At 24.4% G+C, this 21735-nt stretch overlaps 1 protein-coding gene across 1 annotated transcript; it reads left to right on the plus strand.

Annotated features, from left to right (window-relative positions):
- The first annotated feature begins 901 nt into the window (after positions 1 to 901).
- LOC117179034 (MOB kinase activator-like 4) lies at positions 902 to 16809 on the plus strand. Its single transcript, XM_033370657.1, has 4 exons — positions 902 to 979; positions 5278 to 5651; positions 9769 to 9903; positions 15634 to 16809. The coding sequence occupies exons 1-4, from the start codon at positions 920 to 922 to the stop codon at positions 15728 to 15730; spliced, it is 666 nt and encodes a 221-aa protein (XP_033226548.1). The 5' UTR covers positions 902 to 919; the 3' UTR covers positions 15731 to 16809.
- The last annotated feature ends 4926 nt before the right edge of the window (positions 16810 to 21735 follow it).

The following is a 21735-nucleotide window of genomic DNA, read 5'->3' on the forward strand; positions in this document are numbered from 1 at the left end:
CATTCATACAATTTTAACGAAATTCCTGTCTTTTAGAATTCATATTTCTTTACTATATTTTATTTACAAAAAAGATATTCCTTATACCTTTTAGAGTCGTAAATACGTGTGAAAAACAATTATCAAGCTTCTAAAATTAGTACTTAAGGTAATTAAATTTTAGGTATACAATTTATTTAAAAGAAATCTATTTTTCTTTTAACATGGGAATAAAATTTGCACTTAAATTGTAAATGAAATGGTTTACTATTTTTTTCTTCCTAATTTTCAAATTGATTTATTATTTATCATCAGAGAAGAACAAAAACACTAATCCGACTCCTACTTTACCGACATGTTATTTTGGATCAAGCCAATTCCACACAAAATGAGATATCGAGCTGAAAGTTTGGGAAAATAATGAAAAGGCGCTAAGGAACGTTCATGTACTAATAAATTTTTACAACAACCACAAAATAATTGTTGGAAACGTTTTTTAATATTTGTGAAAATTTATTAGCACATAAGCGTTTCTTTAGTCCCTTTTCATTATTTTCTCAGACTTTCAGCTCAATATCACATTTTGTGCGGAATTGATATGAACGAAAAAACGTCGGTAAGGTAAAAAACGGATAAGTGTCACATACCCTTATCACAGAGATCTTTTAATCTTCTGTCGATAAAGTAGATAAATGTAGCTGCTATATACTCTAAAAGAATTAATAATCTAACGTATAATTGTAAATTAGATATTACTTCAATTTTTAGAATAAATTCATTTTTTCAAATAATTAAAAAAATTTCAACCTGATCTTCGGAAAACAATAAACAGCGCCACAAGTGAATGTACACTGAACTAACAAATGAAAGTCGAAATCGTCCTGAGTCTACCACTCTATTCCCATTATATGCTCGTGGGTCGAGTGCAACAACTGGCAAAATGAAGATGGCGGAAGGATCCACAATCTTGAGAAGAAACAGGCCCGGAACGAAGGCAAAGGTTAGTAAAAAACAAATCAAAATAAGCTTAAAATATAGATGAAATAACTATGCACTCTATTTAATCATTGTCTGTTGTAAAAATTGCACCTGCATCAACTACAGCTTTGAAATAATAAGTAATAAAGCAATCAAGTCCCCTGTCACCGTCCCATGAAAATCAATGAACGCCTCGTAAAAGTATTTCTGTTCTTTTAATATGAATTAATCCATGATCATAATTCAAGATCGTATTAAGATGTTATCGATATTTTTTTTGGCATAAAAATTATGCTTGCAAATTGAAATCCTAGCTGCTAGGGATCACAACAAATTTTGACAGTTCGAAGAAAAGCGGCTGTTTGCGCGATTATCATTATGACTTTAGTCAAATCTGAATTAGCTGAAAAATTCTGCATAATTGAATATCAAATATGATACTTTTAAAAGATTGTTTACTTGAGTAATTTAGATTGTTTTGATTGACACAAAAAAGAACCAATGTAACTTTTCATTTCATTACTTATATCAAACTAAGTTAAAAAAAAATATTCTTTATATATTCCGAGTTTCAGAGATTTTTGTCATAAAAATTACCCAGGATGAAGAAAAATGCTGTTAGTTTTATTTTTATCGATAAAATCCAAAATAATTTCTCAATTATTTACTTTATTTCTAAATGAATTATGTACATACGTTAATCTTTAATAATAAACCGTTTTTTTATTCGCAATAATAATTAATTCTAGATAAAAAAAACTTAATTTAATAATTGTAATTACTAGTTTTCACAATATTTAAAATTCTTCAATTTTGAACTGTGAAAGTGGCAGTGATTTATTTTTGACAGACATTACATTTGTTGGTAAAAATCTATCCGATCACTTTGAATCTCACTTGATACTACATGATATGGTACTTAATAATAATATATTTATTTTTTAAATTTCTATGATTTTAATTTAAAATTATAGTTTTTCGCGCACATTTCTAAAACAGTTTAATCTTTGAAGTTTTTAAACTAAAGTTTTTTCCCTTCAAAAGCCTAAATACGAAAATTATTGGTTTGAAATTTGTTCATTTTTGGAGGTTTCGAGCTTCAAATTTTACCATGTTGTAGCTACAAATTCAAATAATAAAAATACCTGTACAATTTCAATATTTAATTTATCATAATCGAAAAATCATACATTAAAAACCTTGGTAGTTTTTGATGTTCTAAATTGTTTAGTTTCGATTTTAAACATACAAAACTGTGAGTTTTTAATTCCTAGAATATCAAATTGAAGCACTATTTGTTTTTTATAATAAAAAGAATGAAAAACATAATGAAAAATGGTGTAAATCTTATTTTTCAGATGAAAGTCAAACTATTTCTGTTTCTGAATTATTCACTTTATTTCTGAATTAATTATGTATGCACATTAATCTTAAATAATTCAACAGTTTTTAATTAAAACTAGTGATTGATTCAAAAAGAAAATTAGTTTAATAGTAATAATTAATCATTTTTCACAATATTTCTGGAAATTTTCTAAATTCTTCAATTATGAACGGTGAAAATTTCAGTGATTATTTTTAATAGATAGTACATTTTTGGCAAAAATGTGTCCAATCACTCGGAATCTCATTTGATATTATATGATATGATATACTTATTGATAAAAAATTTATCTTTAAAATCTCTATAATTTCAATTTAAAAATGATAGTTTTTAATGCGCATTTCTAAAACAGTTTACACTTTGAGGACTTCAAACTAAAGCTTTTTCCTTTCTTTTAATTTAATAATTTTTTATTTAAATATTCTATATTGCTTGGTTCTAATTTTAATCAATTTTAAATTTAATAATTTTATGTGTTGATATTCTAAATTGTTTTGTTTCAATTTTGAACACACATGAAGCTACAGTCTGTTTTTAAAATTCTAAAAATATAAATTTGAATAACTGTTTTTATTCTATAAATAATAATGAAGAATAGGGTAAATCTCATTTTTCCCAATGAAATCCAAAAGAATTTCCGTTTCTGAATTCTTTTTTATTAGTTAACAAAAAGGAATACTAAATTGTAATTTTTTCTCCCTCTTTTTTCTTATTCTACATTCATCTTCAATGAGCCGGAGAGGGAGTAGTTTGGAAGTCTAATTTTGATATGTGAATTTTTGTATGCTCTTTTGGTACATAAAATAGTTTAGAAGAAATTGCATTTCATTTTGATGCTAAATAAATAATTTATTTAATTATTACTTTATAAAGCTAAACCAAAAATAATTGAACTAGTAAAAAAATGTATGAATGAAATTAATATAATTTTTTTAACACTCATCTATTTAAACTAATTATTTATTGTGTACAAAATACATATGTTTTTAATCTTTCAACATACTAACGCGTAAACATTTCCACAAAAATTGACATCTTCGCGGATAATAGATTTATTGAAAATCAATATTGGGATTATTTGCGGTTCAATAAAATATTCTGTTTGTAGAGAAATGACCGTTTATCATATATGATGCTATTTTTAACATGATCCAACTCTATTTCCAGTTGATAACCATTTTGAAACTGGTTTAATTCAGTTATAAAGAAGTTTTTACTCAGGAAGAGAATTTATAATCAAAGTCCTAAGTTTGATCATTATAAATGTAGTACTGGATTATTATTATGTTTATCTGTTACTTAAATCTAACACATTGGTTGAGATTTGTTAAATTTTTCCATTTTGATATTTTATGTCAGAAAATCACTGAAGTATTTCACTGTCGAAATATAAATGGTGTTGTCTTTGTGTAATGTTTTTTCCCTTAATCTATTATAGAATTACATACATATATTTAATTATTTTTAGCACAAGTGTTAGAAATAAAAATTTTGTAGCCATTGGTGTTGGGAAAAATTATTATTAATATTAAATTTTTTCGATACTTCCTACCCGGAAAATGTGAAATTGACAGGGAATTTTAATCAAAATTAATTCGTAATTTGTAAAAGCAGTTTTATATCGTTGTATTTAACAGTTTTGTTGAAAATTCATTTTCTTTGTAATTAATTTTTTAACTGAAAATTAAACTACCCTATTTTTTGTTGAAAATTTATCGTATTTATGGTAGAAAATTAATATTTTTGGTTAAAAATTCAACTCAATTTGAAAAGTTGTTTTTTAGTTGAAATGAACTAATTCAATCAAAATTGATTAAATTTAACATCTTTTGTCATTGAAATATCATAATTTTATTTCAAACTTTATATTTTTAGCTGTAAATTATAATTTTTTTAATGAAAATTCAACTATTTTTCGTTTTTTTTTGTAATTTTTTTAGACTAATAAAATGTAACTATTTAATTAAATATTTCATTATTTTAGTTTGAAAAATCATCTCGTTGATTTAATAGGAATTTTTTTAACTCAAAATTTAACCATTCAATTTCTGATGGAAAAAATTTTTTAGTAGAAAATTCGTCTTTTTGTATAAATTAATCTTCTTGATTGAAAATTCATCCTTTTTGGTTTAAAATTCAACTATTCCAGTTGAAGATTCATCAGTTTAGTTAAAAATTCATTACAAAGAAATATTTTATTATTTTAGTCAGTTCCGGGAGATTAGTTACTATGATTATTTGTAAGTCCAAAGTTTTCTACCAAAAATATTGTGTAGTTTGGAAGTAATGCTCGGGAGAATTGCAACACACATAACCTCGAAATATATACACACGCTGTTAGCAATATCAAAATTAAAAAAAAAAAAAAACACACACAAAAAAGTGTGCGGGGACGTCAATTAGCATTTTCGCTATCATTTCCCATATTTTGAAGACAAAATATTTCTTATTCTAGGAAAAAAAGCCGTGGGAATGTAAGACTGAAAAAATCGATACTAATTCCTAAGCGCTTTGCAAATTAATCACATTTTGCTAAATTAAAACTTTTTTGAATTAACCCACAAAAAAAGTGTATGGGGACGTCCGTTAGCATGTTCGCTATCATTTCCCAAATTTTTAAGACAAAATGTTTATTATTCTAGAAAAAAAAAAACCCGGGGAACCTAAAACTGGTAAAATCGACAATTGTCCAAGTATCACATGCCCTTCAATAAAATAATTTTTATTTCAAGCCTGGTCAAGTTATACCAGAAAAAAGGGTTCTCCGAGGCCTTGTAACTGGGATTTTTTTTGAAAGGGGTCATAAATTTCCTCTCAGTTTCCCGTCGAAAATATTGGAAGATCTTGAAAAAGGCCGAGCGGTCCTGGGTCAAGCTGCACCTGTGGATTATGGAGACCCTGTCCTAAGACCTATATGAAACGCCTTATTCTTGCAGGACTTCTGCAGATGGCCCGACGAACCTTTCGAAGAAATGGACAGCACGCTGGCCGTGCAGCAATATATTCAGCAGATGATAAGGAAAGACCCATCAAGTATCGATTTAATTCTTAGCATGCCAGAAGCTCAGGACGAAGGAGTTTGGAAATATGAACATCTCAGACAATTCTGTATGGAATTGAACGGACTAGCAGTTAGACTACAAGAAGAATGCCATCCAAACGCCTGTACACAGATGACCGCCACCGAACAGTGGATATTTTTATGTGCAGCTCACAAAACACCCAAAGAATGCCCAGCCATTGATTACACCCGGCACACTTTGGACGGAGCTGCCTGTTTATTAAACAGCAATAAATATTTCCCAAGCAGGTATGCAAAAATACGATACAAAATAATGAAAATGGTATTTCAGGGTGGCCGTTTTAATCAAAGAAAAATATTTCCGGTCATTTCACGGTTTTTTTCTGGTTCACAAACCTTTTTTCACGGTTAGTAAAAATTTTTAAATCGTACTCAACTTGACATTTTTCTATTTGAAGCAGCCCCGTGACACTCTGAAATGAAAGTGGCCGAAAATTATTCAAATGTATGGGGAATGTGGCATAAATGTGAAATTTTGTGATTTTTTAATTATAAGAACGGAATTTTTCGATGTTTTGTTGTTGCTTTATGATTATGTTTTAAAGCTTTTATACCGAAATTTTATTAATATTTTATTTAGATTTGCAATTCTGATTACATGAATTTTTGTGAAAAAGTGCAATCTTTCAAAGAGCTATTATGAGAACCAAATGGAATGGTACATATTTTTATCTGAATTATTTTTCAATTTATTCAATTAATCTTCATAAAACAATATATTGAAGTTGTTATAATAAAATTTCAAAACAGTTGAGAGTCAATAAAATTGTTTTTAAAGATCTCAATATTTTTTCTTCACTGAAAACAATTGACAAAAAAGTTTTGCACATTATGAAAAATGTTTTATTTTTGTTAAATGATTGTTAACATGAATTTTCAATAATATTAATAACATAATATATTAAAAATATTATCAAAAAATTTCGAAAGCACTTTAAATTTCTTTGAATTGTGTTGAAAGATCGCAATCTTTTTTGTTCATTTTGAAAATAATTGACAAGTGTTGCACTACAAGAAAAATCTTTAATTTCAGCGAGATATATAAAGTAAAACTGTTATCTATTTTTTTAACGAAAATTATTGATAACATGAATTTTCAATAATATTAATAAAATAATTCATAAAAGTTATGATCAAAAAATTATACTAAATTTTAATTCGTTACAAATTTTTTTAAAGATTGCAATATTTTCGTTCACTTTGCAAATAATTAACAATGAAGTGTTACACTATACACAAATTTTTAATTGAAATGAGAGATAATGAATAAAATATGCAAATAAACTGTTGTTTTCTTAACGCATTTTATTGCAATAAAACATGTTTTAACTGAAACTATTAGTAACATAAATGTTCAATTATATTAATAAAATAATTAATTAAAGTCCTTATCAAAAAAGTTGAAAAAATGTTTAGTTCGTTACAACTTTTTTTAAAGATCGCAATCTTTTTAGTTTACTTTTAAAATAATTATTAAATAAGTGTTGCACTAAAAAAAAGTTAAAATTTAAACGAGAGATAATGAGTAAAATATTCAATTAAACTGTTTTTAAGGCAAATTATTGGTAACATTAATTTTCAATAATATTAACGTTTTTAAAGGTATAGTTGACTGATACAAATTTTAGTCTACGACTTTATCAATATTTATTTACTCCATAAATCCTATTCTTTCTAATATAAAGCGTTAGAAAGATTCGAAATATTTGTAAAAATAGATATTTTTTATAGCAGAATTAGTTTTTATAGCTTTCTTATAATGAAAGAAAGTAAATTATTTTCTAACCTTAAAAAGAAATAGTATTTTGTATAGTTTAGTTCAATTAAGCGTGAGTTTTAATTTTTAATAATCATTATAAATTTAAATAAAATTCAAATATACAATTTTCAAAGTTTATAATTTTTTTCCACTTTTCATTCTTACTTATTAATTTAATGGACATTTAATATGCTAGAAAATATTCTTTTGAGATAAATATGCAAAGCAAGTATTTTATAAATTAAAATAAATGAAATTTGTATTTTCCATGTCACATTTATTCTACAGGTCTTTATAGGGGAGCCATTCTCCTGATTTTAAGTAATAACAACTGAGCTGCAAATTAAAGCACTCAAAGTGGAACTCTTGAATTTTAAACTTTAAAAACTAAAGTTTAAAATTTTTTAATTCAAAAATTTTGTATTCAGAAGCTCAATACTTTACACGTATAAAATGAAAAATACGCACACTTTTCCACTGAAGAATTTTCAATTAAATGCGAAATTAAATATGTTGAACTGTTAAAAATTATAGAGTTCAAAGATTTAGATTCATTTCCAAAAAATATAAATCGACCTTATCATTTGCCATGCTGTAAATTAAAGAATTTATCAATGAATTTAAACATGTTTAAAATTATATCATTTTAAGCAATTGTAAGCTAGAAGTATTAAAAATGGAACGATTACATTCATTTAAATTAAAAGCTATATTATTTTAATTTGAAATCTTTTTAAAACTTTAAATTGCTTCAAGATTTTACTTCAAACTCTTGAAACATCTGCATGTTTTATATCTTTTAAAATTTTAAATTATTTAAAAAACAGTCTCAGAACCTCTAAACCTATTTTAAAATGATTTGAATTTTTCCTCATTTTTTTAAAAATCTAGTTGAAGAACAAAAATTTCTTCAAATTTTCCACATTAATTTTTGATAATTTTGTAAACTTTTCTCGATCTTTTTAAATATTTTCTTTCAAAAAAAATTTCAAAGTAAAAAATCATCAATTTTCTTATAAAATGTTTTTTATTCTTCTAAAGCCTTTTAAACTTTTTAAAAAGCTTCTAGATTTTTTGTTTGAAATCTGCCAATACCTATATTTCTAAATTAGAGTTTATAAAATTAAAAAATTAAATTAAAGTTTCTAAATTAGGCCGTTGATTATTTGGAATTATTTAAATCATTTAAAATCATTTGAAATTTTTAGTTGATTGTTGAATTTTTCTGAATCTTGTAAATATTTCCAATTCACTCGAATTTTTCTAAGAATTATAGGTGTTGAATGGTTAGTTATACGTAAAAATTTAACAATTTGACTTACAAATTAATTTTTTTTAATATAACAATTACAATTGTAACGTTCCAAGTTTAGTTTTTTTTTTAATATTCAATTTGTGAATACTCATTTTAAATGAACTGTCAGATATTTCTAGTTATCAAATAATTGTTCTTTTTCTTAATTAAAAAATTTCAAATTGAATGGTTTAAAGAAAGAATATTTTTGACAGAAATAATATTTTTAGTTAAAAAGTTTATTATTTGGTTGAACAATTAACGAATTTTTCCGAAATTCATCCATTTGAAATAAAGTTCGCAGAAAGTTCGTCTTTTAGTGTCTAAAAATCAACTATTGTGGTAGAAAATAACTTTTTGTTGAAAATTCAACTTTTTTTTATTTCCTCGTTTTGGTTCAAAATTTCCTCTGTTTTAGTAGAATTTTTTTCTGATAAAATTGCAATTAGTTTAAAGTTTGTTAAAATATCATTTATTTTTATTTTTAAAATGAATCATTTTAATTTAAAATGTATCTCTGGTAAAAAATTTAACTAATTGGGTAAAAATTTAACTACTTTGTTAAAAAATTTATTTTTTTGGTTGAAAATTCAACTTTTTTATTGAATGTTTCTTTAAAAATCAATTTGTTTAACTGACAACCTGACTTTTTCTTTTGTAGTTTAAAATTGATATTTTCTGGTTGAAAATTCAATTATTTTTTTTGAAAATTAATGTATTTGGTTTCTTATTCATTTTTTGGTAAAAAATTATCTTGGATTTAATTTGTCTCTTTTGATTTTATAATTCATGTCTTTTGATATAATTTTTTTTTCTGAGATAATATCAACCATTACATTTTTTGTAGGTTAAAAATTCAACTATTTGCTGAAGAATTCAACCAAATTTAAATCTTTGCTAGAAAATTTAACTATTTAGTTTGACAATATACGTCTTTCCTAAAAAAAATCATATTTTAGTTCAAGTATTTTGTTGAAAATTCGTCTATTTGAACAGAAAATTCGGCCTTTTGGATTGAAAACTCATCTTTTATGGTAGAGAAGTAATCTTTTTTCTTTGAAATGAATTAATTTGAATTTATTAATATTAAATGAAAAATTTATCAGTGAAAATTCAGGGCATTTTGAAAGTTATATTTAGCGGCCACCATGTTTATGATATGCAAATCTCGCCAATTTTTGCCCGTTCAGGACCTCACATTTTCAAATTAATTTACAGATTTGAAAAAAAGTTTTAATAAAATTCTTTAAAATCGAATTCTTACTAATGATTGTATTTTTTTTCCATTTCAGAGTAAGCATTAAGGAATCTTCAGTCGCTAAACTCGGCTCTGTTTGTCGTAGAGTTTACCGAATTTTTTCACACGCATATTTCCATCATCGAACAATATTTGACGAATTTGAAAATGAGACCTTCCTTTGTCGAAGGTAACACCTTGATTTTTATGCAACACCTTTCAATACTTTAATCTCAGATATTAATGCATGCTATCTACTCGCCTGGAAACCCAAGAAAAGAAGATTGTAATACACAATTATTTAAAAATCTTTTTTTCCTTTTTAAAAGTAACTTTATATTACTGGATTTAAATACTTTTTTGAAAACTCTTGTTTTTGTAGGTAATTAATCTTTCTAACGAAAAATCTAACTATTCTATTTTTGTGTAAAAGTATACTTTTGTTTTTGCTGTAAATTCAATTATTTTATTAAACCTGCATGTATTTAGTTGAAAATTCATCTTTTTGTTTGAAATTTCCACAGTTCAGTTAAGTTCTTTTCATAGAAATTCATTTTTTGTAACATAAACTCATTATTTTAATTGAAAATTCATCTGTTTGGTTGAAAATTTGTGTTTTTTTTTTATTGAAAAATGTTTTTACTGAAAATTTAAATAATCCAGTTGAATATTCTATCATTCATTTATGCATTTTATTAAAAATTTATTGTTTTTTTGTTGTTGAAAGAATATTATTTTTTGTCAGAAATCCATCTCAAAACTCGTTTGTTAAAAATTCATTTCTTGTTGAAATTTCAACATTTTAATTGCAATTAAAAAATTTGTTGAATATTTGTTCTTTCTTTTGGTTGAAAAATAATTTTTTCACTGATGTTTCGGGAGGGGGGAGGAGACAGTAAATGTGGCCTAATTTTTTTCACTGGGTATTTGTATTTATTATGTTTCTTTGCCATCATATGAATATTTAGAGATAACATTTTTAAAAATTGGTCCTATGATTTTTGGAAAAACTATTTTTGTATTTAATTGAAAATTATTTTCTAACTCATAATTTACCTATTCAATTTCCGGTTAAAAGTTCAATTTTTTAGTGGAAAATTCATGCATTTTGTTGAAAATTTGTCTTTTTTGCTGGAAGAATAATATTATTCTTGGTCGTAAAACCATATTTTTAGTTGAAAATTCCACATTTAAATTGAAAATTCATCTCTGGCTGAAAATTGAACGATTTTGTTAAAAAAAATCGTTTTTACTTTTGTTTGAAAAGTAATTTTTTGACTGAAAATTGAACTAATCCAGTTGAACATTCTTTCATTTTAGTGGGAAATTCGTCTCTAGCTACAGATTAATTTTTTTTAAACAGAAAATGTTCTTATTCAGTTTTTTGTTAAAAATATATTTTTTTTTTTTAGTTGAAAATTTGTCTTTTCTGGTGGAACTTGCACGATTAAGAAATTATTTATTCTTTAATAAAGTTACTTTCGCGAATGAAAAAAAACCAGTTATATAAATTATTTATAATAAATTCCCAAAATTGTATACATATTCCCAGGGTATCCACCGTAAATGAAAAACCTGGAATTGTCAGGAAATTTTTATGTATCTGGACAAGCTTGGAAATTTCAGGAAATTTTTTTTAAAGTCAGGTATTTTTTTCGTGAGTTTGAAATTCTTTTTTTTTAACTGAAAATGTAACCATTTAAATTTTGGCTGAAAGTTGACCTGTTATCAGTTAAAATAAAAAAAAATAGAATCTTTTTTTGTTGAAATATTAACGACTACATTTTTCGTTCATAATTTTAATTGAAAATTTGATTTTTCCTTGGCTGAAAATAATTTTTTTACTGTTAAAACTTTAACTATTTTGTTGTTAATAAATTTTTTATGTCGAAAATAAGTTTTTTTAAAGGAAAATGTTATTGAATATTTTATCATTTTATATGGGAATTCATCTCTTTGGTTGAAAATTAGTTTTTTCAAGTGAAAATTTTACTATTTCATTTTTGGTGGACAATTTATATTTTTTATCTAAAAATTCAAGTATATTGAAGGAAATTTTTATTATTTTAGTACATATTAATCTTGTTGGTTGAAAATTCATCTTTTTCCTTGGAAATTCAACTATTGTAGTTAAAGGTTCGTCATTTTAGATGAAAATTTTTTTTTGTTTAGTTTAAAACTTAAATATTCTCGTTGAAGATTCACCATTTTATTGAAAAATTCATCAGTTTAGTGGAAAATAAATTATTATTTTTAAATTAAAAATATGAATATTATAAAAATATGAAAATTATTATTTTTTAAACGTTAATATTAAATTAATGTTTTTCAAAAAATCTATCATTTATCTAAAAATTCATCTCCGGTGTACATTGATTTTTCTTCTTAAAATTTAACTATATTTAATTTTTTCTTGACAATTGGTCTTTTTTATTTGAAATTTCGTTTTTTTTTATTTTTCTAGAAGTTAATCTTCTTGTTTGATAATTCAACTATTACAGTTAAAGATTTATAATTTTAATTAAAAATTCAACTTTTTGGTTTAAAATTTAACAATTTCAGTCAAAGATTTGTTATTTTGGGTGCAAATTCATCACTTTGAATATTTTTATATTCTATATTTTGTGGAAAAAAGATCTTTCTGGTAAAAATTAATCTTCTTTGTTAAAAATGTATGTTTTTGTTTTAAAAACCTACTATTCCAGTTACAGATTTATTATTTTAGTTCATAATTCATCAATTTGTTTAAAACTTGTTTTTGTTTTTTTGTCAATTTATCTAATCCATTTTTGGATAAAAATTGTTCTTGTTAAATAATTCATGTTTCTCGTTAAAAATTCAAATATTCTAGTTAAGTGTTCATCATTTTATTCGAAAATTTATCTTTTTTGTTGAAAATGCCATTATTTCGTTTTAAGATTAAATATTTTATTTTTTAAAAATTTTTTGTACTAAAAATTTAACTATTCTAATTTTTTTGGTTGAAAATTTAACTCAGTCAAAGATTCATAATTTTAGTAGAAAATTAATCAAGATGATTAAAGATTAAACTGTTTTGTTGAAAATTCTTTTTTTTTTTTAATTAATTTTTCTCAATTGAGTAGTAAATTTAACTATTTTTTTGAAAATTTATGTTATTTGTTGGAAAATAGTATTTTTTTTTATGGAAAAATAAACTTCTTGCTTGAAAGTTTATTTTTTCGCTAGAAATCGAATTATTCCAGTTCAATATTCATCATTTTGTTTCAAAGTTCATCTTTTTGGTGGAAAATAAAACTACTTGGTTGAAACTTAAATTCTTCTGTTAAAAATTCATGTTTTTGGTTTAATATTGATCTATGGCAGCTGAAGATTCATAATTTTAATTGAAAATTGATCAGTTTGGTTGAATTTGTGTATCTGTAAAATAAATTATTTTAACTCATGGTGGCCTTTGTACCGGGAAACCGGGAATTTTTTGAGCCCGGAAGAAAACGGGAAATGACAGTGAATTTTGTTTTGACGGGGAATTTTACAAATTTGTACAAAAAAATTCGTCCACCTTCGATTTTAACAGTTTTTAAATAATTAGTGGAATTGTTATTATTTTCAATTATGCTATTATTTAGCTTACAAAGCGTAATTCAAAATTTGTTTACTTTACAAATTTTCCATTAAAAATTTTGATTTCTAAGCTTACATTTGCAATTCAAAGAATTTTTAAATGCTTTCTTAAATATTTGAAAAAATAAAAAATAAAAGCCTTTGATGTTGAAAATTTTGGATGAAAAACATTTTTATTTAATAAATAAATTCAAAAAATTTACTTATCTGTACTTTAAGTAATAAAAAGTGAACAAAACCGAGTTTACAAAACGATTTTAAACCAGTTCAAAATTTAAGAATTTTCAGATTTTAACGTTAAAACTTAAATGGTTGCAATTATAAAAGTCTTAGTCATTGAACAAATGTGAACGTGTGACTGAAAGTTTATAAACTATTTTCAACTTAAAATAACTTCATAATAATATATTCTTAATTAAAGGATTTTATTAAACTTAAAATATTGTTTCAGTCTAAAGTATTCAATTTTTAACCCATTCAATTTGAAATTGTTAATTTAAAAAAAGTTTAATTATCTGATATTTAGAAATATTTGAATTTTTATTTAAGCCACGTAAATTGAAACCAAATATTTAAAAGTGAAGAACCTTTAATTGAATTGTTTAACATAGACAATCTGGAACCTTAAACATTTCGAAGAGCCTTTAAACTTTGAACGTAACCATTTTAATTGTTGTATTTGAAAAATGCTAAATTTGTAAGTAAATTTTTTTTATATTAATGTATAATTTACAAATTAACATTTGTAAAAAAAAAATTAGTAGTTTTAAGAGATATTTAGGAGTTTTAAAAAGATAAAAAATTGTCATGCAAATTTTAGAAAGTTTTCTTAAAATCTTCTAGAATCTTTTTTGAAAATTTTGTTTAAATCTTTGAAAAACTTTTTAAATATTTTCCTAGACTAAATTTTCAAAATAAAAAGTTATTTTTAATTTTTCTAGAAATCTTAGGAAAATGTTTTTATTCTTTTGAAGCCTTTCACAATCCTTGAAAAGAATCTAATTTTTTCTTTTAATCTGCAAAAATCTACATTTTGTTTTATATTAGGCTATTATTTCAAGTTTTACATTAAGTTTGAATCTTTTCAAAACTTCTACATATCTCTTATAATTACTCAAATTTCGTCTACAAGTAATAAATGTTCAATTGTTATTTATACATCCAAATTGTAAAGAAATGTTCTAACATTTTCAGGATTTTCTGAAAATTGTCAAAAAAATTGAATTCATTTTGACAGATATGTGGAAGTTCTGAAAAAATTTTCAAAATAATAAAAAATTTAAAACCAATTTAAAGTAACTTCTAGATTTCTCAAGATTTTAAAAGAAAATTTTGAAGCTTTCCAAGAATGTTTAAATTATTTAAAAAGAAAAGAATTGAATTTCTAATTTAAGAAGTATTCAGTAAATTTTTTTTCAATTTTTCAATATTGAATGTTTCTGGCTTAAAATTCCTCAAAATTTTATCATTTAAAAAATTTTAAAGTTCATTGATTGATTTTTCAATTTAGAGCATTGAAAATGATAACGTGGATTTATATTTTTTTATATTGAAGAATGTTAGTACCTTTAATTTTATGCGCGTAAATTATTGAGCATTTGAATACATTTTTTAATTAAAAAGTTTTCAATTTTAAAAGTTCAAAATTTAACAGTTCCACTTTGAGTGCTTTCATTTGCAGCTCAGTTTTTTTCCTCAAGTGGAAAATTTTTTAGCTCTAGTGTTCCATTTTTTAAATTTTATTAACAGTGAAAAATGTTTACGAACCAGCAAATTACCGGAAATTTACTTCGTCGATTAAAGCGGCCACCCTGTAACTGAAAATTAAACTATTCCATTTTGGTCTAAAAACTGATATTTTTAAGGTGAATATTCAACTATTTGGTACTTTAGAGACAAATAAAAAAAATCATTTGTTATGGTTTTGCTATTATTCAAGTATTTAATTAATCGATTCTGCTAATATATTTAGGAATATCTTGTAAAATAAATTCCTCAAAGCTTTCTAAATTAACAATATTAATTGAGTCCTTAGAATCCGTAAAGAAATGTATTTTGAATAAATTCACGAAATTGCATTACACATTCCGAGTTCATTTTTTTAAATAATGCGAAATATTTGAATGTCTCAGTACTGTGGGAAAAACCTGGAATTGTCAGAAAATATGCTTCCAGGATGGTTTCATACTATGAAAAATTATACCAGGAATGATTTTGAGATGCCTGTAAAAACCCTGAAATTCTCAGGGATTTTTTTCTCTCCAAAATTTGAATAGAGAACCTGTAATGTTACCAGCTCATTTGTATCTACTTGCAGATTTACGGCTTTTGTAACAAAGTACAACCTCATGTCAAAGGACAATTTAATAGTACCGATAATGGAAGAAGAGGGACCAACTGAAAGCGAGGCATAATAAAATACTCAAAGATTGGCCTTAGTGTCCAAAGAGAATGACTCATTTGACCGATTTGCTGAAAAACTGAATAATTGCTCGATCGATCGCCTACTACTGTTTTCTGTAGTGGTGTGGAGGTTTCATAAAATCAGTGAGTACAGCAGCACACAAGTCACAACACTTGTAAAATCAAGTCCAATTCCAAGGATTGATCAGAACGGACCGGAAACGAATCGTCGATCCGTACATGTATGATTCACAATGAATTTAATCGCTAATTTTCAATTGAGTTCCTAACCAGTTCTCAATCTGTATGTATTTAACTGTATCTACTTTAATAAATTATGTACATTATCTAGGATTATTATCGCGAAAACTAATGTCATGCATTTAGAAAAATATGTTAAAACCTTTAATTCATTGGCCGAAGTATTAGATTTTATTTTTCAATGAATTACGTACAATCAGTATGAAAACAGCTGCTAAGAACCTAAATCACGATCGGTACGCGACATTTGGTACCTGAAATGCACTTACTAATACGCATCGATCTTTTTACGTTTTATACAATGTAACCGACTGAATACAGCGTTACACGTTTTTGAAGAAAGAATTTTGTTGCTCTGTATGCGTGTAAAAATAATAATACTTTCCGCGGTGCGACTGAACCAAGTCTGAATTCAAATTTAATGCTGATGGCATTTTTAACATTTTTTTATTATGATTGTCGGTCATCTCACGAACATTTATTTCAGGATGAAGATTAAATTAATCTTTGATGCCCTTTTTTTTAAGAATGCCGATTTTAGTATTTTAAGTTTTATAAAATGAAGATATGATAAAAGTTGCAAAATTATTTTTTTTTTTTCACTTGATATTTGTGTTATTTATTGTGTTTCTTTGACATCGTGTGAATATTTAGAGATAACAATTTTAAAAAGCGTTTCAGTTGTTTTTGGAAAAAGTCCATTTTTCTATTTATTTAACTTCAGATATAAAAATTTCCCTTAAATGACAGAGCAAATGATGCCGAGATTTTTTTTCGCTTGATTTTCTTATCGTCTTGCTAAAAAATAATCGAAATCAATAACATAAATATTCGAATGGAATATTTTTGTAAAAAGTACATTTTTTATTTTAAGTAATTTCCCGAAAGTGGTACCATCTTACAAATATTTTAAAATAAACATACAAAAAATCGATTTTTGTATTTCAAATAAAAGAGGGACATTTTTTTTAAATCAGGAAATTTCTTCGAAAGCGTGACTTTTTTGTTTAAATTGCAATATAAAATTGAATAACGATGATTTTTTATTTGTTAGAGTAGCTTTATATTACTTTATTTAACTGTTTTCTTAAAAACTCTATTCCTCTTGAAACTTTAACTGCTTTGTTGAAAATTATATTATATGTCGGTGCTAATTTTTTAACACTAAAACTGTAACTATTCCAATTGAATAATCCATCATTTTAGTTTTAAAAAATTATATATTTGGTTAAACATTATCTTTTTAATTAAAAAATTTATCCTTTTTGTTATAAATTAATCTTCTTGTTTGAAAATTGATACTTTTGGTTGAAGATTCAATTATTCTAGTCATGAATAATTATTTTAGTTCAAACTTTAACTTTTTGGTTTAAAATTCGAATATTTCAGTTAGAGAGTCATAATTTTAATTGAAAATTCATCATTTTTTTAAATTAATTTTTTAACTGAAAATCGTACATTCATTTTCGGTTGAAAACTGATCTTTTTTAGTTTAAAATTCAACTTTTTGTTTGAGAATTGACCTTTTCTAGTTGAAATTTCAGCTATTTGGTTGAAAATTCATCTATTTTGTTTAGAAAACTGTATTTTTTTGTAAGAATTAAACTTTTTAGTTGAAAATTTATATTTTTTTTTTGTAAATCCAACTATTCCTGATAAAGGCTAATAATTTTATTTGAAAACTCATCATTTTGGTTCAAATTATTTTTTTGGCAGAAAACTAATTTTTTTACTGAAACCTTACTGTTTCATTTTTGGTTGAAAATTCATATTTTTTTGTCGTAAGATCAATTTTCCTGTTAAATATTCATCATTTTATTTGAGAATTCATCACTTTGGTGTAAAATTCAACTATTCCAGTTGAAGATTCAGCATTTCAGTTAAAAATTCATTAGTTTTGTTGAAAATTGATATTTTTTAGTTGAAAAATCAAATATTTGTTTAAGAATTTGTCTTGTTTATAGTTAAAAATTCATTCTCTTTTGAAAATTCATCTTTTTTGTTTGAAAATTGAAGTATTCTGATTAAATATTTATCATTTTCGTTGAAAATTCATATTTAAAAAAAGAAATAAAACTTCTTGTTTGAAAATTTACTTCTTTTCTCATAAAGTTATTTTTTTTTATTATATTAATGTATTAATTCCAGTTGGATATTAATAATTTCATTTAAATATTCATCATTTTGATTGAAAATTTATTTTTTATTTGGGTAGGAAATTTTTCAAATAAAAATGTAAGGATTCCATTTTTGGTTGAAAATTGATATTTTTAATTTAAAATTTAACTATTTGATTGAGAATTCATGTTTTTAATTCATAAAAGGTCTTTTTTGGTAGAGAATTAATCTTTTTGTTTGAAAGTTAAACTATTTCATAAAAAAATCAATATTTTTACTTAAGAAGTTAGGAATTTGGAGTGATTTAAATTAAATTTATTATAGCACCCACATTAATTTTACATAAATATGCATTGAATTTTAAGTATAATATAAAAAAAAATTATATTTACTATTTAAATGCATGAACTTTAGAGATAAATTCAGGGAATGATTACTTATGTTTTTAGAATTATTTAATTATTTATTTAATCGGTTGTGCTAATATATTTTAGAATATATACTAATATAATCTGCCAAAGCTTTCTAAATTAAATATATTGAATTCGTAGAAACTGAATAAAGCATTGTTTATAATAATCTCGCGAAACTGTACATATTCTCAGTCAATCGTTTAAAAAAATGCAAAATATTGTAATGGCTCCATGAAAAATTATACCTAGAAAAGACAAAAAAATTCCTTGAGATTATATTTGATCAGCAATTATAACATCCTTTTAGGAAAATGTTTTTAAATATTCGTGGGATGTCACAGAAAATAATTAAATTTATTTTTAAAATCTAGTGAACAACAACTTTAGGGATAATTTGTATGTATGAAAATTTTTGCATTTCTTGTTAATGAAGCACTAAAATCTATATTTTTTTTCAAAAAAGACCACAGCTATTAATTTAATTTTTGTCTTGGAATGATCGTGAAACGCCAGATAAACATAAACAAAAAAAATCCTATTAGCATTAAAATTTTATTCAGACTTGATTCAGTTGCTCCGTGTTCCTTCAATTTTTATAAAGTATATTGCGTAATAATATTAAGTATCGAAAAAAAGGTATTAGAAGGAAGAAATTAAGAAGAATGTAACTCAAGTCTAAAGTTTTTTATTTAATAATCAAACACTGCATTCAAACGAACACGAATTCTCTTTCAAACATCCCATTTTCTACCAACAAACACAACCGAGGAAAAAAAATCGATTAAGTGGGCGTTTTTTGAATCAAAAAATTTAAAAATGCCGATTCACACGAATTTTAATCATTTCAATCGGCCACTAAAAATTCAGGAACATCTCTGAATTCTTTTCAGTTTTTTCAATAGGAATTTAAAAAAAAAATAACTAAACTAAATTTTCCTGAGTCGGTGGTGGCCAAACGTTGACTAAATGATTAAATTTATGTGACGGATTCAAATTCTTGTAAAATAAACCGTAATTTACGTAAATCTGCATTCTTAAATTCTCCAGTTCAAATAATCTTTATTCAATGGATTTCGTTTTAAATTTCCATATTTGTCCAGATTTCAATTAAAAATCGGCAGCTCAATTACACGCGTCCTATTCAATTCAACCATATAGTTTAATATTGTTCGAGATTCTACAAGAGAAATGTCTAATGTATTTATTATTTTACAGATACATCACCTGAAATGTTCTCCTAACTTTAAGACACTTTATTCACGATTCTTTACTTTTCACTACTCATCAGGGTGGTCCGGAATTTTTGTCTATTTCTTATGCATACCCCCCCCCCCTCCCCACACACACACACACACACAAAATTTGTTTAAATCAGCACAAAAATAAATGCATTTAAAAAAAAATTATATTTAGAGGTACCATGAAATTTATCAAGTATTTTCCATAAGAAAAAAATACGTTTTTATCATTTTTATTCAGAATTATCAAAATTGGGAGTATTGATGATTCATATTTCTCTTCATCATTAGCTACAGAATACAAAATAAGTGGAATAATTGAATTTTTGCTATTTTTCGGCGCTAAGTATTATTTTTCTCAGTTTATTCTGGTACAGATTGTTTATGATACATATAATATTATCTTCTACTGATAATTAACTGTTTACATCAAGTTTTTAAACAATTTATTAATGTTTATAAAAATTTTTTACGTGAATCGAGTTAAAAAGTCGCGTTTTTTTCGATTTTTTTAACATTTCAGTTACCGTAAGGCAATAATGTTCTAATTTTTAATTGGAGTAAAGTTATAATTATTTCAAGTTAACAAACCTAATTTTTATACAGTTTATTATCATTTTTAATAATGTTCTCTTCAATAATTCTAAAAAGTTACAGTTTTTTCGAAACTTTTGCACTTTTTGCTAACTTTACACTACAAGTGTGATAATAATTAATAAAATTTAACAAAAATAATTGTTTAAATAATTTATGATTGTTTAGAACTATCGTATACTATAGTAATGTGGAAAAATTGCGGTTTATTCTAAAAAAAACTTTGCTTTGAATTTTTGGTTATAAACAATTTATAAATAAAGATAAGAGAGAACAATTTTTAAACAATATCTTATTATGTCGAATAATATTATCTTTAAATGATGCTAAAAAGTAGCATTTTTTTTTAATGAAATTTTCAAATTTCTATGTACTTTTCACGTAAAGTGAGATAATAATTAGTTCAGTTTAAGAAATAAAATTGTTTGAATAATTTATTATTGTTTATGACTATCTTCTCTTAGAGCAATGTGAGAAAATAATTTTTGTAAAATTAACTTTGCTTTAACTTTTTCGTTATAAATAAATAAAAATTAGAACAATTTTTTAACCAACCTCTTTATTATAGATATATTTTTCTGAAATAGAATCAGATATTTTACATATTCTTCCAATTCTCCATGCATGGATCATATTTAATACAAGTTTTTATTCAAATAGTAACTGAGAGCCTTTTTTTAAATTAATATTTTTTAAACATTAGCGAAAGAGTAAAAATACTTCATTTCGAAAAAATGCTTTAAAAAGCGTAAGCAGTTATTTTTGATAACATAAAAAAATTTTCTCATTTTTGAAACAATTATGATTTTTAACTTCAATTTATTATTGTCTTGCCAACTCAGTTGTAGTGGAAAATTTTCATTAACAATAATAAATTGTTTAAACAATTTATACAAATATCTAATTATCCGTAAAAAGTAATTTTTTACGTATGACAAACAATTTATATTAAAATAAAAATTAACAAAATAATAATTAGCACCAATAACTCGCGAAACCCAATTTTTCACTTATGTGCTTATTTTGGACCCTATAAAAATATTATGGGGTTGAAATTCAAAACGTCAACTCGATTCACCTAATATAAACGATTCTGAATAAAATTTAGAAAAGCGTTGTTTTTTCTGATATGAAATACGACTTAAGCTTCATGGGGCACTAAGGACCTCTGAACATAATTTTTTTTAACAAAAAAATATTTTTTTGTAGATTTGAAGAAATGCTTAAGAATTCCATAAAAAATTACAATTCGTTTTTGGACCACTCTACTGCTCATATATAACATTATTATTTCAATTCCAATCTCGACACTTGTTTTACGTACACTTTATGATTTGTATTTAAATTCGCATAATAAACTGTATCATTTAAGAAAGCTGGGCAGGATTTCAT

The sequence above is a fragment of the Belonocnema kinseyi genome, chromosome 8 (assembly GCF_010883055.1).
Source record: "Belonocnema kinseyi isolate 2016_QV_RU_SX_M_011 chromosome 8, B_treatae_v1, whole genome shotgun sequence".
Taxonomy (NCBI): Eukaryota; Metazoa; Arthropoda; class Insecta; order Hymenoptera; family Cynipidae; genus Belonocnema; species Belonocnema kinseyi.

Excerpts from the sequence above, each read along its gene's own strand:
- LOC117179034 (XM_033370657.1), top strand. The coding sequence starts at position 920 with ATGAAGATGGCGGAAGGATCCACAATCTTGAGAAGAAACAGGCCCGGA. Across the intron at positions 5,652-9,768 it reads AATAAATATTTCCCAAGCAG|AGTAAGCATTAAGGAATCTT; the intron begins GTATGCAAAAAT and ends TTTCCATTTCAG. Across the intron at positions 9,904-15,633 it reads GAGACCTTCCTTTGTCGAAG|ATTTACGGCTTTTGTAACAA; the intron begins GTAACACCTTGA and ends ATCTACTTGCAG.